Source organism: Pseudophryne corroboree, chromosome 3, assembly GCF_028390025.1.
Source record: "Pseudophryne corroboree isolate aPseCor3 chromosome 3, aPseCor3.hap2, whole genome shotgun sequence".
Taxonomy (NCBI): Eukaryota; Metazoa; Chordata; class Amphibia; order Anura; family Myobatrachidae; genus Pseudophryne; species Pseudophryne corroboree.
Genome location: NC_086446.1, coordinates 301,955,401 through 301,972,340, shown reverse-complemented (window position 1 = coordinate 301,972,340; position 16,940 = coordinate 301,955,401). Strand labels below are relative to the sequence as shown.

The 16,940-nt window shown below is 43.6% G+C and overlaps 1 protein-coding gene across 9 annotated transcripts in view; it reads right to left on the bottom strand.

The window, feature by feature from the left end:
- Positions 1–16,940, bottom strand: part of SYCP2 (synaptonemal complex protein 2) — a 1,046,702-nt gene that overhangs the window by 143,945 nt on the left and 885,817 nt on the right. For all 9 annotated transcript variants that reach the window (XM_063959338.1, XM_063959341.1, XM_063959339.1 and 6 more), the window contains one exon: positions 16,109–16,307. In XM_063959338.1, coding sequence (XP_063815408.1) covers positions 16,109–16,307 — 199 coding nt within the window. The remainder of the gene's footprint in view (positions 1–16,108; positions 16,308–16,940) is intronic.

Genomic DNA, 16,940 nt, shown 5'->3' with positions numbered 1-16,940 from the left:
CACCCAATCAGCAGTCGGCGGTGCCGACAGAGTCACTCCCGACTCCTTATCTGCGCCCCCAGCAACTTCCTCCGGGAAGGAGCACTTAGCCTCAGACATGTCGACACACACGTACCGACATGCACAAACACACTGGCTATAGAGGACAGACCCAGAGGGAACAAAACAAGTGATCTTTTCTTGCGCTTATACTAGATAGCAGCCTTTAATCCCACAAAAGGAAACCTTCACCGTGGTTTCAATATATCACAACCAAAAAACAAAAAGTGTGAGAAAAAGTGGCGCAACTAGACACTTCTAGAGATGTAAATTGGAAACTGCTTACACACTGGTATTCTTAAGTATGATTGAAAACGATACACCTCTCATAGATACGAACACTAAAATGATAATAAAAGGACACAAAACATAGTGTAATCCAATAAAATCAGAGGCGTTTCTTTTATTCGTTACTGGTCCCACTCACATGGCATTGATGGTATATTTGCATGTAGAAGCCATATATATAACTGCTTTTCACTCCACAGTGATGCGGGACGGAAAGAGTTCCAAAGAGCACTTAAAATAAGAGAAATTGAAATAGTGCAATACCGTCTGTACTTATATAAAAAAATGGTATTTTAATAAAGGACACTCACAAACATAGGTTTAAAAACAGCATAGCAATAAAAAGATGTAACATGGATGTTAGGGGCTAGAAGGAGACAGCAGCCAGCAGGTATAGATGTATAATCACCACCACTCCCAGTTCCTTGGGAATGTCCTCACGCTGTCCTGTATGTCTTTCCACAAGCTCCCGTCAGTCCAATGTAAAAGTCCCAGCTTGAGCGCTTTCGGATATAAAATCCTTCATCAGAAGCGTGATGGGACATACACGCTGGCTGCCTTAAATAGCAGCCACATTTCCATAAAACGGAGACAGCTGTGAATAATCCGGCCGAACGGATCCGATCTGCAGGAAGTGACGTTTGCGTTCCACTCCCGTCTCGAAAACCGTATTGCCGGAAATGACGTATGCGGGTCAGTGAATGGGCGTGTTATACGTTCCATTCATCTCCGTTTGCGATCTCCACTTAATTTCCAATTCATGACTCCCAAAGAGTCCATAAAAGATATAAAGGGTAATATATGGTATCAGAATACATTATTACAGCAAGAAAAATGGATATAGACACACAGTTAAAAACGGGTGCAGATAATCATTTTAGCATGAATCCAAATATTCATTTAAGGCCATAGAAGAGATATAGCATTCAACCAATAAGAATTAAACCAATAAGAATTTTTAAAAAAATAATTAATTAAAACTATTATTATAAAAACCACTTCAGCTCGAAGTCGGTGTTCAGACCAGCAGGTACCAAAGTTTTTAATTTAAAAATCCATTTCATCTCCGCTTTCGACAGTGCAATGTCGATTTCTTTGTTCCGTGGGGTAGGGTTAACAGTTTGAATGCCCCAAAAGGATTTGAAATGACAGGGTTTACATGCATGTTTCAGTTTGAAGTGTTTTGAGACTGTATGGGTATCTAATCCTTTTTTAACATTATAAATATGTTCGGATAGTCTTGTTTTTAAATTCCTACCCGTCTTCCCGACGTAGATTAAACCACAATTGCACTCCAGTGCATAAATAACATTTCTGGAGTTGCATGTGATGAAATCTTTTATTGGATAGGAAACACCACCTACTGAAAATTCTTTTATTTTACTTGCTCCACTTGTGCATTTGCACATGGCGCACAGGCCGCATCTATAAAACCCTATACTTCTAATACTTGTCCTTTTAGGAACCTCAATTGAACTATGTACAAGTTTGTCCTTGAGAGATTTGGATCTTCTATATATAAAATCCGGTTCACTATAGCCCTTCTCAATAAAACGATTATGTAATTCATTCAGTTGTATTTCACATATGTTCTGATCAGTGCAATTTCGTTTAACTCTTAAAAATTGGCTATATGGAATGCCATCTAACCAATGATCATGGTGTTGGCTTGCCCTTTCGATAAAACTGAAGAAGTTTTATTAAAAGCCCAGGATAAGACAAAAACTATAGATAGGCAAGATCTGATCCATGGTACTAATCGGAAAGCACCTAAAGAAGAAAAAAATTACCAATGGTCCTTCATTTCAAACTTTAACTCCCAATATAGAGAGATTGAGTTTATAATGAAAAGACATTGGAAGGTGCTCAGTAAAGATCCAATCTTGGGTCCTTTATTACCATCTAAACCGGATTTTATATATAGAAGATCCAAATCTCTCAAGGACAAACTTGTACATAGTTCAATTGAGGTTCCTAAAAGGACAAGTATTAGAAGTATAGGGTTTTATAGATGCGGCCTGTGCGCCATGTGCAAATGCACAAGTGGAGCAAGTAAAATAAAAGAATTTTCAGTAGGTGGTGTTTCCTATCCAATAAAAGATTTCATCACATGCAACTCCAGAAATGTTATTTATGCACTGGAGTGCAATTGTGGTTTAATCTACGTCGGGAAGACGGGTAGGAATTTAAAAACAAGACTATCCGGGGGCGTGGCCTGGACGAGCATGGAGTAGCACTTGCACAGTGCAGCTCTCCAGCCTGAATATCCTGCTTTATTATCCTGGACTCCCTCCCTGGGTCTGAAACTGAGGACAGCGCTGTCTGAATACCCTCTGCCCCTGTGGAGTGAATCTGGGCTGGATATCAGACTTCCTCCAGCTCCTGCAGCCCTGTTTGTCTGCCCGGCGGGCCCTGCTTGGTGCTGGAGCTCCCACGTCGCGCTCACCGCAGACCGGAAGTTCGGCTCCCGCTCTCCGTCTCCGTCGCTGCCCGTGTCTCTGGGGGGAGAGGCGAGGGACACCCATCTGCTGCCCGGCGTGTCTGCTGAGGACCTGAGGAGGATCAGCGGAGCTTGAGACGCCCTGCACCGCCGAAGACCCGTGCCGCCCGAGGGACCGGAAGTTCACCTCCGTCTTCTTACCGCCGCCAGCGCTTCTGTGAAGGGAGGTGAGGAGGGCTCGACTGCCGCCGTACTAGCCTGCTGGTGGACGCAGCTTGCGTCTACAGCCGCCCGGACTGTTATCCTCCACCACCGCGGGCCCGCGAGACCGGAAGTGCGGCTCCCGCGATTTCTCTGAGCCCACTGCAACCCTCAAGGGCACTATAATATACAGGGACATATCTGAGCTGGTGACAAATTTGCAGGGCTGAATGTGTCCTTCCCCCCTCTCTCTCCACTACATGTCTCTGACCGGCAGATCCTGCTCTCACCCTGCCTAGAGATCAGTGCGGGGGACTATTCAATTTTGATATACGGCTGTGCTTACCTGACTCCCTGCTCCTTCAGGCGGTCATACATTACCTCCGCAACCCCTGGCCCTGCTGTTTGGCTATACATATTTATAACCTGCCCTGACCGCGCTACCCTTACTACAGGGTGTTGGCGCGGGCGCCCCCCTCTTGCCTGCTTATATTTGCTTTGATATACCCGCTCGGCTAGGCGGAGCGACACCGTGTTGTCTAAAATGGTGCGCGGCCGCCAAAGTAATGCGACGGCGGGCGCAATGGATAAGTTTGTCCGGAATCCTGGCAATCAGCGGCGGGGAGGCGAAAATGCTGGATCTGAGTCTGCACCACCATCTCCTGCATATAGTTCCGCTTCCTCAGACCATCCGGATGCTACTCTGCAGAGAGTATTAGATGCGGTGACTGCCAGCGAGGCGCGTCTGGCGGACAAGATTGGACAAGTGCAGTCTGATCTCTCCATTATCCATCAGGACCTTCAACGAGTGAGAGAACGAGTGGGCGAGGCTGAGACCCGTATATCCAATGTTGAAGACTCGGTCGGCCCGCTGGGTCGCCGAACTGATGCTTTGGAATCTCAAATGACAGAGGTGCGCAAAAAACTGACGGATATAGAGGGGCGCTTGCGGCGCAATAACGTCCGTTTTGTCGGCTTGCCGGAAAAAGAGGAGGGTTCATCTCCTGAAGAGTTTCTGTTAAAATGGCTTCGTGATGCTTTTGGAACTGAGGAATTCTCACCTTATTTTACCGTGGAACGGGCCCATAGAGTTCCGCTGCGCCCATTGCCCCCGGGGGCTCCACCCCGCACCTTTATTGCTAAGTTCCTCCATTACCGAGACCGCGACACAGTCCTACGGCTGGCTCGCACTAAGGGCCCCTTGAAATGGAATGGATCGCCCATATCTGTGTTCCCTGACTTTGCCATGGATGTACAAAAGGATAGGGCTCAATTCCTGTCTGTTAAGAGGAGGCTCCGTGAACTTGACCTACCGTATGCCATGCTCTTCCCATCTAAGTTGCGAGTAGTGGCTGATGGAGAAACAAAGTTTTTCACGACTCCTCGTGAGGCCACGGCGTGGCTGGATAGACGTTTTCCGGCGAGACGTGCCCTGGCGGATCCCTGAGTCTCCAGCCTAACTTCGATGTTAACTATACCCTGTTTGCATTAGTCATGTTTCTTTACTTCCCTCCTCTCCTCGTGCTCTCACCTTGTTAATACTTATGTGGGCTGTACATGTATGTTTATTAATGCGCGGCAGGAGGTTGCGGGAGTGTTGGAATAGGTTATTGTCCGTTATACTCCTGAATCCTAGTTGCCCTACCCTGCTCCCGCGGGTTCGTCGGGTCGGAGGACTGCCTGTCTGCCCACCTCGATGTTTTGGGTGGGCCCTAGAGGTTATGTTATCTCCTGATGCCTCTGGGGGAATTGGGGGGGGGGGGTTGCGCTTGCGGTTCGCTATGTTTAGCTCTTTAATATAGGTGTATGCTTGTTTTGTGTCGGGTATGCACGGACCCAGGGGGGGATGTCTACGATTTCCCCTCCTATATTGTTTGGGGAGGGGTGTTGGTTGGTGGCTGGAGGCTATCTCTGTTCTCCCAAGAGTCATTATATTCTTGGCCCCGATCAGGGTACACTTGCACCACTTAATGGTGCAACGAAGGTTGTATATTTGAATTTGGGTATTTGTGTTTAGTTTTGGGATCCAAGTATGCTGCAAGTTGGGGGTGGTATACAGGGTGGGGGGTGGAGAAGGGTTCTGGGTTATGGTTTTATTGTGTGTGGGGATGTATGGTGCGAGTGGATACGGTTCATTGTTGTACTATTTGAGCATTGGTTTCTGATAACTGAACATAAGCATGGTGGACTTGGCTGGCCGCGGGGTGCTACATTTATTTTATCTTTGATGCGTTATGGCTGGGATTAAATTGTTATCGTGGAATGTGAGGGGTCTTAGTGACAAAGTTAAGAGGTCTCTGGTACTTCGACAGATTAAAACTTGTGCCGCTGATGTGGTCTGCCTTATGGAAACACACTTGGTGGGGAATAAGATTCTTTCGCTAAAAAGGCCATGGGTGGGATGGGCATACCATTCTACGTATACTTCTGCCTCTCGTGGAGTTTCAGTCCTTATTAAGCGGACCGTCCCCTTCGTGCTGGAATCTGTGCAGACAGACCCGTGGGGGAGGTATGTGTTTCTGAAATGTAGATTATTTTACGTCCCAGTCCTCCTTTTGGCGGTTTATGTGCCCCCTCCCTATTCCCCTGATGTTCTTAAGAGGGCTGCCGGGTTCATGGCCTCTTCCCCCGGGATATCGGTTATTTGCCTCGGGGATTTTAATAATGTGCTCGACGCGGCAATGGACAGGCTGTCTAGGTCCCCATCGACTACATGCCCTGGGAATACCTCTTTTGCGAATGTGGTGTCGGGGCTGGGCCTGGTCGATCCTTGGAGATTGAGACACCCGTCTCTTAGACAATACTCCTGTTTCTCTCATTCCCACTCTTCGTTCTCCAGGATTGACCTGGCCCTCCTCTCGAACGACATGGTCCCCCGGGTGAGCGATATTAGATATGAAACTAGGGGAATATCAGATCACTCCCCTTTGATCCTCACTTTAGATTTTAACTGCTCTAGGGGCCAGGCTGTATGGAAATTTAATCCATTCTGGCTCGTCCATATGGTGACCGCATGGCGGGAATTCTTTGAGTTAAATAGTGCCGGAACTGCTATCTCTATTTTATGGGACACGTTTAAGGCCTTTTTGCGAGGGAGCTTGATTAAACGGGTAGCTAACCTGAAGTCTTTTTATAAGCAGCGGGAGGTGGTATTGGAGGCCCGGAGCGTCGCCGCAGAGCTGCAATACCTGCAGGATTCATTAAATAGTTCTAAGTTAGCCTGGTTATCGGCTCAGAAAGAATGGAAGGATTATCTAATGGAGAAGACTCAGCATAGACTCCTTTTCTCCTCCCACACATTTTATGCTACGGGTGATAAACCGGGGGCGTATTTGGCCTCCCTGGCCCGGGGTGATAGACCTAATAATGTAGTGGTTGAGATTTTAAATTCTGATGGCATTTCCCTAACTCAAACCCCACAAATAGCGGCTGAATTTGCGTCCTATTATAGTCGTTTGTATGAATCTAAACTGGAGGGCACACAATTACATCTCACTGATTACTTGGACGCTGTTTCCCTCCCCACACTATCCAGCGAGGCATGTGATCTGCTGGAAGCGCCTATTACACCTGATGAGATTATGGCTGCTATTAAGGCCTCCCCTAGTGGTAAAGCATCCGGCATGGATGGCATACCTTCAGAGGTCTATGGGCAGCATCTGGATTTTTTTGTCCCTCGCCTTCTAGAGTTATACGGCCACATTTTTACACAGGAATCTCTCCCTCCATCTATGGCGGAAGCATTGATTGTGGTTCTCCCTAAGCCAGATAAGGATATTAGGAGAGTTGAGTCCTATCGCCCTATATCCCTCCTACCCACTGATATTAAGATATTAGCTAAGGTTCTAGCTGGTAGATTAAATACAGTCATATCTCACATTATACATCCGGACCAGACGGGATTTATGCCCAATAAGTCGACATCTATTAATCTGCGTCGATTGTTTACTCATCTACAACTCCCCTCTAGAGACCCCACCTCCTCCATAGTCGTTTCTTTAGACGCCGCTAAGGCTTTTGATTCCGTAGAATGGGCTTATCTGTGGGAAGTTATGCGTAGATTCGGTATAGGCCCAAACTTCATTAAATACGTTCAATTGATGTATTCCTCCCCTTCGGCGAGGGTGACGGTCAATGGCTTCGTATCTCATTCCTTTCCTTTAGCTAGGGGTACACGACAGGGCTGCCCAATGTCCCCTGCTCTATTTGCTATGGCCATTGAGCCCCTTGCGTGCCTCTTGAGGACGGACGCGGGGATCACTGGCTTCAGGGTAGGTGCCCGCGAGGACAGGGTGGCATTGTATGCCGATGACGTTTTGCTATTTGCGGACCGCTATGCTGAGTCTATGCCAAGGATCTTGGAGATTATTGTTGAGTTCGGGCGATACTCTGGGCTCCTGATTAATTGGGAGAAATCCTTTATTATCCCACTCCGGGGGGAGGTTCCTGCTTCCCCACTGGTGACCCTCCCGTTGCGATGGGTGGACTCATTCAAATACTTGGGCATCTGGGTGTCTAATGATCCTCAAAAATTCTCCTCCCTAAATATCACTCCACAAATAACGTATCTCCGTAGTCGGGTGAGGGTATGGGGGAAATTACCCTTGACAGTCACAGGGAGGGTAAATATGGTAAAAATGGTCTTTCAACCCAAACTCCTATATGTTCTCCAACAATCTCCCGTATATATCCCGCTGAAGATTTTTAAACAAATAAATGGGTTGCTTTCCTCCCAGGTCGCGGGACATGGGGGGTTTAGCTCTCCCCAACTTCCGCTTTTATTACTATGCGACGCAGCTGGCGCATGTTTGGGAGTGGGTTACAGACCTCGATGCCTTGGCTTTGCACTCGCTGATGTTGCACCATGAATACCCTGGGGGCTCTCCCTTGCAGTTGCTCTTATGTGGTAGCGTCAAGATGTCCACGCTGCCACTGATTAAACAATCTATCCTAATATGGAAATTGGTGCATTCTGTGATGCGAGGCCATGGTATTGATCCTGATATCCCATTGGATAATGCGTACGGGTTACCGGAACTAAATCAACTTCAGATCAGGGAAGTGTGGGGTAGGTGGGGAGTGCACTCCTTAAAACATATATATAATGACGGGACCCTTAACTCATTTCAACAACTTCAACAGGCACATAATGTCCCCTCGGGGTTCTTTTACCGATTCCTTCAACTAAGACACGCTTTGGCTACCCAATTCCCGGATGGTCCTCCGATCCTTGTTGACTCCCCTGTCAAATTAATGTTGCAGACACTAGACTCAGGTCACTTGGTTTCTAAGATATATGGTCGTGTTCTGCAGCTACATCATGCGGATCCTCTGACTGCTCTCCGGGGACGGTGGGAATCGGATGTGGGCATGTTGTCGGATGATGCATGGAGTACCGCTATGGGTGCCCATCGGATTTCCACTTCCTCTGTCAGATATCAGCAAATACAGCTATATATCTTGCATAGAGTATATATGACCCCGGTCAGGTTGGCACACATTGGGGGGACTCACAGCTCCCAATGCCCTAAGTGTGGAATCATGGCGGCTGATTTCTGGCATCTACTTTGGATGTGTCCTGTCGTGTCCCGATTCTGGATGGCTGTCATACGTACCATATGTGATACAGGGGTCCCCTCCTCCATATGCACTTCTGCCCTATGTACCCTGTTGATAGTAGATGAAGAAGTTTTAGACCCACCTAGCAGACGATACGTTGTCAACCTATGTGCTTTAGCCAGAGTTTGTATAGCCCGGCTGTGGCTGGCGGGTGAGGCCCCGACAGTTAAGGCCTGGATAGCCTTGGTCAACGAAACTGTCGCACACGAAAAATTTGTGTTCCTGGCAAGGAAGGTGGAGAGGAAATGGGGTGCAATATGGGGCAGGTGGATAGAATCTAAATACTTCAAAGATGCATAAATCCAGCCTTGCGTCTTTCTCCTTACTATGTCCAGGTATATTCTGGGGGTAGTTGCCCCGCGGCCGGCCTTGCTGAGGTTTATTGAGATCTACTATGCTTGTTCTAATACGCTGACATCTATGTTGGAAATGTTATGCTTAGATGTGATAATCGCAAAATATAATTCATCTAAGAACACATGTTTTGGGTGTTAATATACACAAATGATGCACCATGCGCCCTATGCCTGGGCGATCGATTTATGCAATTGGATGTACGAGTAATGTTACGTTTGTCTGTTCTTGTGTGAAATGTTCATGAAAATCTGTAAAATCAAATAAAAAGTATTGAATTTAAAAAAAAAAAACAAGACTATCCGAACATATTTATAATGTTAAAAAAGGATTAGATACCCATACAGTCTCAAAACACTTCAAACTGAAACATGCATGTAAACCCTGTCATTTCAAATCCTTTTGGGGCATTCAAACTGTTAACCCTACCCCACGGAACAAAGAAATCGACATTGCACTGTCGAAAGCGGAGATGAAATGGATTTTTAAATTAAAAACTTTGGTACCTGCTGGTCTGAACACCGACTTCGAGCTGAAGTGGTTTTTATAATAATAGTTTTAATTAATTAATTTTTTAAAACTTCTTATTGGTTTAATTCTTATTGGTTGAATGCTATATCTCTTCTATGGCCTTAAATGAATATTTGGATTCATGCTAAAATGATTATCTGCACCCGTTTTTAACTGTGTGTCTATATCCATTTTTCTTGCTGTAATAATGTATTCTGATACCATATATTACCCTTTATATCTTTTATGGACTCTTTGGGAGTCATGAATTGGAAATTAAGTGGAGATCGCAAACGGAGATGAATGGAACGCATAACACGCCCATTCACTGACCCGCATACGTAATTTCCGGCAATACGGTTTTCGAGACGGGAGTGGAACGCAAACGTCACTTCCTGCAGATCGGATCCGTTCGGCCGGATTATTCACAGCTGTCTCCGTTTTATGGAAATGTGGCTGCTATTTAAGGCAGCCAGTGTGTATGTCCCATCACGCTTCTGATGAAGGATTTTATATCCGAAAGCGCTCAAGCTGGGACTTTTACATTGGACTGACGGGAGCTTGTGGAAAGACATACAGGACAGCGTGAGGACATTCCCAAGGAACTGGGAGTGGTGGTGATTATACATCTATACCTGCTGGCTGCTGTCTCCTTCTAGCCCCTAACATCCATGTTACATCTTTTTATTGCTATGCTGTTTTTAAACCTATGTTTGTGAGTGTCCTTTATTAAAATACCATTTTTTTATATAAGTACAGACGGTATTGCACTATTTCAATTTCTCTTATTTTAAGTGCTCTTTGGAACTCTTTCCGTCCCGCATCACTGTGGAGTGAAAAGCAGTTATATATATGGCTTCTACATGCAAATATACCATCAATGCCATGTGAGTGGGACCAGTAACGAATAAAAGAAACGCCTCTGATTTTATTGGATTACACTATGTTTTGTGTCCTTTTATTATCATTTTAGTGTTCGTATCTATGAGAGGTGTATCGTTTTCAATCATACTTAAGAATACCAGTGTGTAAGCAGTTTCCAATTTACATCTCTAGAAGTGTCTAGTTGCGCCACTTTTTCTCACACTTTTTGTTTTTTGGTTGTGATATATTGAAACCACGGTGAAGGTTTCCTTTTGTGGGATTAAAGGCTGCTATCTAGTATAAGCGCAAGAAAAGATCACTTGTTTTGTTCGGTTGATATTCTTTTCACCTATCTAATCTTGCTGCTAATATGTTCACATTTAGAGACAATAGAAGAAATGTTTTTGATGAAATGTTTGAGAATGAGGTTTCTGATGTTCACTTATGTGACGAGGATCTATCATCTATTTTACATAAACTAGATATAGCCCTCCTTAAAGAAAATCGGTTGTGGTGGGAAATCAATACATTAGAAAGATACCAAATGGAAAAACTAATCCCTAAAGGCCTAAAAATGATAAAAAATCCCACTTTTAAAGTCTCCAATGAGGATTTTAGGCAAGAATGGGAGTCCATTTTGGACAATTGTTCACACAAACTAATAGATCTTATATTAAGAGAGAGGAAAAAAGATCTACAAATTTTAAATAATGAAATTTCAGATCTCCGCACCACATTAGAACCCTCATTAGACTCAGAAGATGTAAAAGAAGCAGAAGCAGAAATTGTACGAAAATTAAATAAAGAGACACGAGAGATAAAAGAGAGAAAGAAAAAGAAATATCTTAGGGATAAAAATAAGGATAAAAACCAAGAAAATAATCAATGTGAGGATTCCACTGAGGATACAAATAGAGGTGTTCCAGTGAAGGAAAAATCCAAACCCATTAGAAATAGAAGGGGCAGTTTTAAAGAACCAATCTCAGAGAGGCAGAATGAATGGCAAGAAGTAAGATATAGAGGACGAAAGAAAAATATGTCTAATAAAACATGGAGAAGAGATATACAGACAAATTTTCGAGATAACTATAGGGAACAGAATTTTAGAAGGCCAGACAGAAGGGAAGAAAGATATAATTGGAGAGATAGAGAAGAGATATATCCTGTGGATGATGATATCCCCTATAAAGAGTGGAATCAAAAAGGAGAAAGACCACAGAGGACTCATTTTTTAGACAGGAATCCACCACGAAAAAGAAGGTTCTAGTGAAAACTAAACCCCTAAACCCCCATAAGATTGGCATGAAAACAAAAAGAGGTAAAAGGGGAGGGATTAAGAAAAAACCAAAGAAAAAAACTACTGTAACCAAAGAAAAAAGTCTCATAAATACAGTTAAGATATTTAATCTAAGTAAGAGAGTACTTACAGTAGATGAAACAAAAGTTCTTACTAGAGGGTTGAAGTTTGCCCCCACAAGTCAATTAGAACCATTTGAATTCTACGTGGATTTGCAAAAATTTATACGCAAACTAACGTTGAGGAGGTTTTTTGCTAATAAAAAAGAGGAAGGTTTGGGTGAGACAGAAGTCCCATCTGGGTCTCAATTCAAGCCTAAATCTTCCTTTTATCCATCATTTGCGAAAGGCAGTTTTGTAGATTGCTTTAGCAAACTTGTGTTAGATGATGTTGAACAAACCCTGAGAAAGAAACGTAAGAAGTGCAATCTTACCAAAAGAGAATGGTTCGCTTTAAAATCTTTAAGGAATGATGAGAATATCATCATAAAGCCAGCCGATAAGGGGGGCGGTCTGGTACTAATGGACAAAACAGACTATATAGGTGAAATAGACCGCCAACTTGGTGATGGGATCACCTATTTAAAAATTAAAACGGACCCCTCCTTAAAAATTAGCGAATCATTACGTATATGGACTACAGAAGCATTATCTAAGGGTGTAATAACAAAGGATGAGTGGGGATTTATAAATATAGAACATCCCACAATCCCTACCATCTATTGCCTACCCAAGATTCATAAGGATCCTGTTCACCCACCGGGTAGGCCTATAATATCAGGGGTAAATAGCATCACCTCCAATCTTTCAATGATGATAGATCATTATTTACAACCACTAGTGAAACAGACCAAATCCTACCTAAAAGATACAGGACAATTATTAACTACACTAAATGAATTGGAATGGGGAAATAATTTTGTCCTTGTGAGTTCAGATGTATCCTCTCTCTATACAATTATAGAGGAGGATAAGGGCTTAGAAGCAGTATCCTTTTTTCTTGAAACATCTGATTATACAGCTGATTTAAAGGTTTTCATTCTAGAAGGTATTAAATTTATATTACGAAATAATTATTTTGTTTTTAATGGAAACTATTATCTCCAGCGTGTGGGGACGGCTATGGGCACCAGGTTCGCCCCGAGTTATGCTAACCTCTTCATGGCCTACTGGGAAGAACTAACAGTGTGGCATGGAGGGCAGCTCGGGGCGGGCCTGGTGCTATGGCGTCGCTACATTGACGATTTATTCTTTATATGGAACGGAGATATAAAGGAGCTTGATTTATTTATTACCAAACTCAATGATAATCAATTTAATATTAAGCTCACTACCACTATAAGTCGGGATGAGATAATGTACTTGGACCTCTGTATCTATATAGAAAATGGCTCATTAAATACAAAATTATATCGAAAAGCCACTGATTCTAATAGTTTTATCGAAAGGGCAAGCCAACACCATGATCATTGGTTAGATGGCATTCCATATAGCCAATTTTTAAGAGTTAAACGAAATTGCACTGATCAGAACATATGTGAAATACAACTGAATGAATTACATAATCGTTTTATTGAGAAGGGCTATAGTGAAGAAGTTTTATTAAAAGCCCAGGATAAGACAAAAACTATAGATAGGCAAGATCTGATCCATGGTACTAATCGGAAAGCACCTAAAGAAGAAAAAAATTACCAATGGTCCTTCATTTCAAACTTTAACTCCCAATATAGAGAGATTGAGTTTATAATGAAAAGACATTGGAAGGTGCTCAGTAAAGATCCAATCTTGGGTCCTTTATTACCATCTAAACCGGATTTTATATATAGAAGATCCAAATCTCTCAAGGACAAACTTGTACATAGTTCAATTGAGGTTCCTAAAAGGACAAGTATTAGAAGTATAGGGTTTTATAGATGCGGCCTGTGCGCCATGTGCAAATGCACAAGTGGAGCAAGTAAAATAAAAGAATTTTCAGTAGGTGGTGTTTCCTATCCAATAAAAGATTTCATCACATGCAACTCCAGAAATGTTATTTATGCACTGGAGTGCAATTGTGGTTTAATCTACGTCGGGAAGACGGGTAGGAATTTAAAAACAAGACTATCCGAACATATTTATAATGTTAAAAAAGGATTAGATACCCATACAGTCTCAAAACACTTCAAACTGAAACATGCATGTAAACCCTGTCATTTCAAATCCTTTTGGGGCATTCAAACTGTTAACCCTACCCCACGGAACAAAGAAATCGACATTGCACTGTCGAAAGCGGAGATGAAATGGATTTTTAAATTAAAAACTTTGGTACCTGCTGGTCTGAACACCGACTTCGAGCTGAAGTGGTTTTTATAATAATAGTTTTAATTAATTAATTTTTTTAAAACTTCTTATTGGTTTAATTCTTATTGGTTGAATGCTATATCTCTTCTATGGCCTTAAATGAATATTTGGATTCATGCTAAAATGATTATCTGCACCCGTTTTTAACTGTGTGTCTATATCCATTTTTCTTGCTGTAATAATGTATTCTGATACCATATATTACCCTTTATATCTTTTATGGACTCTTTGGGAGTCATGAATTGGAAATTAAGTGGAGATCGCAAACGGAGATGAATGGAACGCATAACACGCCCATTCACTGACCCGCATACGTCATTTCCGGCAATACGGTTTTCGAGACGGGAGTGGAACGCAAACGTCACTTCCTGCAGATCGGATCCGTTCGGCCGGATTATTCACAGCTGTCTCCGTTTTATGGAAATGTGGCTGCTATTTAAGGCAGCCAGCGTGTATGTCCCATCACGCTTCTGATGAAGGATTTTATATCCGAAAGCGCTCAAGCTGGGACTTTTACATTGGACTGACGGGAGCTTGTGGAAAGACATACAGGACAGCGTGAGGACATTCCCAAGGAACTGGGAGTGGTGGTGATTATACATCTATACCTGCTGGCTGCTGTCTCCTTCTAGCCCCTAACATCCATGTTACATCTTTTTATTGCTATGCTGTTTTTAAACCTATGTTTGTGAGTGTCCTTTATTAAAATACCATTTTTTTATATAAGTACAGACGGTATTGCACTATTTCAATTTCTCTTATTTTAAGTGCTCTTTGGAACTCTTTCCGTCCCGCATCACTGTGGAGTGAAAAGCAGTTATATATATGGCTTCTACATGCAAATATACCATCAATGCCATGTGAGTGGGACCAGTAACGAATAAAAGAAACGCCTCTGATTTTATTGGATTACACTATGTTTTGTGTCCTTTTATTATCATTTTAGTGTTCGTATCTATGAGAGGTGTATCGTTTTCAATCATACTTAAGAATACCAGAGGGAAGCCTGTTAGAGAAACACAGAGGGAGTTTACCAGCTCACACCCCAGCGCCTATTTCAGTATTGAAATCAAATCTCAGATGTCTGCGATGTTCAAAAAAGGGTTAATAGCACCAAATTACTGTGCCCCCCCACCCCCTGTTTTGCTCCATGTTACTTGATCAGGAGAGTGGAGGTCCGGGCCAGCGTTTCTGCAGCCTGTGAAGAGAAAATGGCACTAATAAGCTGTGAGGGCTAAGCCACGCCCCCTCACTGGCGCGCTGTAGTCCCGCTCAAAATCGTAATATTTATACTGGCGGGGGTTATAATTTAGTGCCTAGGCACTTATAATATATATATGCTTTTGCCAGTTAACTTCCAGTAACATGCTGCCCAGGGCGCCCCCCCTGTGCCCTGCACCCTGCAAGTGCCGTTGGAAGTGTGTGTGGGAGCATGGCGCGCAGTGCGACCGCTGCGCGGTACCTCGTTACTGAAGTCTTCTGCCGTCACTGAAGTCTTCTAATCTTCTGTATACTCACCCGGATTCTTTCTTCTGGCTTCTGTGAGGGGGTTGACGGCGCGGCTCCGGGAACAAGCAGCTAGGCGCACCAAGTGATCGAACCCTCTGGAGCTAATGATGTCCAGTAGCCTAAGAAGCAGAGCCCTTAACTCAGAAGAAGTAGGTCTGACTTCTCTCCCCTCAGTCCCACGAAGCAGGGAGCCTGTAGCCAGCAGGTCTCCCTGAAAATAAAAAACCTAACAAAGTCTTTTCAGAGAAACTCAGGAGAGCTCCCCTAGTGTGTGTCCAGTCTCTCTGGGCACAGAATCTAACCGAGGTCTGGAGGAGGGGCATAGAGGGAGGAGCCAGTTCACACCCATTCAAAGTCTTATAGTGTGCCCATGTCTCCTGCGGATCCCGTCTATACCCCATGGACCTTTTGGAGTCCCCAGCATTCTCTAGGACGTAAGAGAAATAAAAATTTTTAATACTTACAGTATATTGCTTTTACTGGTACCATTCATAGGGGGAGATTCAAATGTTTGAAAAGTCAGTTGGGGGTCTATTTTTTCCTAATAGACATGAAAACACAGACACCCAACCGACTTTTCAAACATTTGAATCTCCCCCAAAATGTTTACACGTAATGTTTGTGTTAAACTGAGGTACTTGTTCTCACCTCTAATCTGTTCAATAGAATCGGGACTTAAGCACACAGGAGATACTGCAATTTTCTTGTACACAGGCTTTGTCATCTTGCAAGCAACTGATTTGTCCTCTGTTTTTGATGGTTTGTTCAGATGTTTTTTGGAATTGGGATTTTTTGGTTTCTTCTGCATTTCTATACATAGTGGTTTCATAACTGTTTGTAATTCATCCTGAGAAGAAGAATAAGGGCATAAGAATCCAACAAAACTGCATTTTTCTCAACAGCTTGCTAAGTGCATTTCCTCAGCTTCTAGCCTTTTAAATGTAAGACTATGCATTATTGCTTCAGAATGGAAGTACAAAAGCCCAGAGCCATAACCAGACATTTTGGTGCCCTGTGTCAGAAAGAGAATTGGTGCCCCCCCTCATAACTAAAATAGGAACAGTGCGCACCGAAGGCGCGCAGCAAGAATAAAGGGTCATGGCTTCATGGGTAAGGAGCTTGGTCACAAAACGTGTGTGCTAGGTTATACTTACGTTGCTATGGAGCCGCAGCTTCTACCAGCCTCCTCAAACCCAAACACTGTAGCTCTTCAGATGCTGCGGACACAGAAGGGGAAGTCTAAAGGGGCGGAGCGTACCAAGGACGGGAAGCTCCAGCTCTGCCTGGCTACCTATGTGAGAAGTAGCCGGGCCCTGCAGCTACCTAGAGGTGTCTGGAGAAAGTAGAACACTACAGTCCATCTAAAAAAAACCTCATACCATCTGTAAAACACAGTGGTGGCGGTATCATGGTTTAGCCTGTTTTGCGGCATCTGGCCCAGGATGACTTGCAATCATTGATGGGACAATGAATTCTGAAC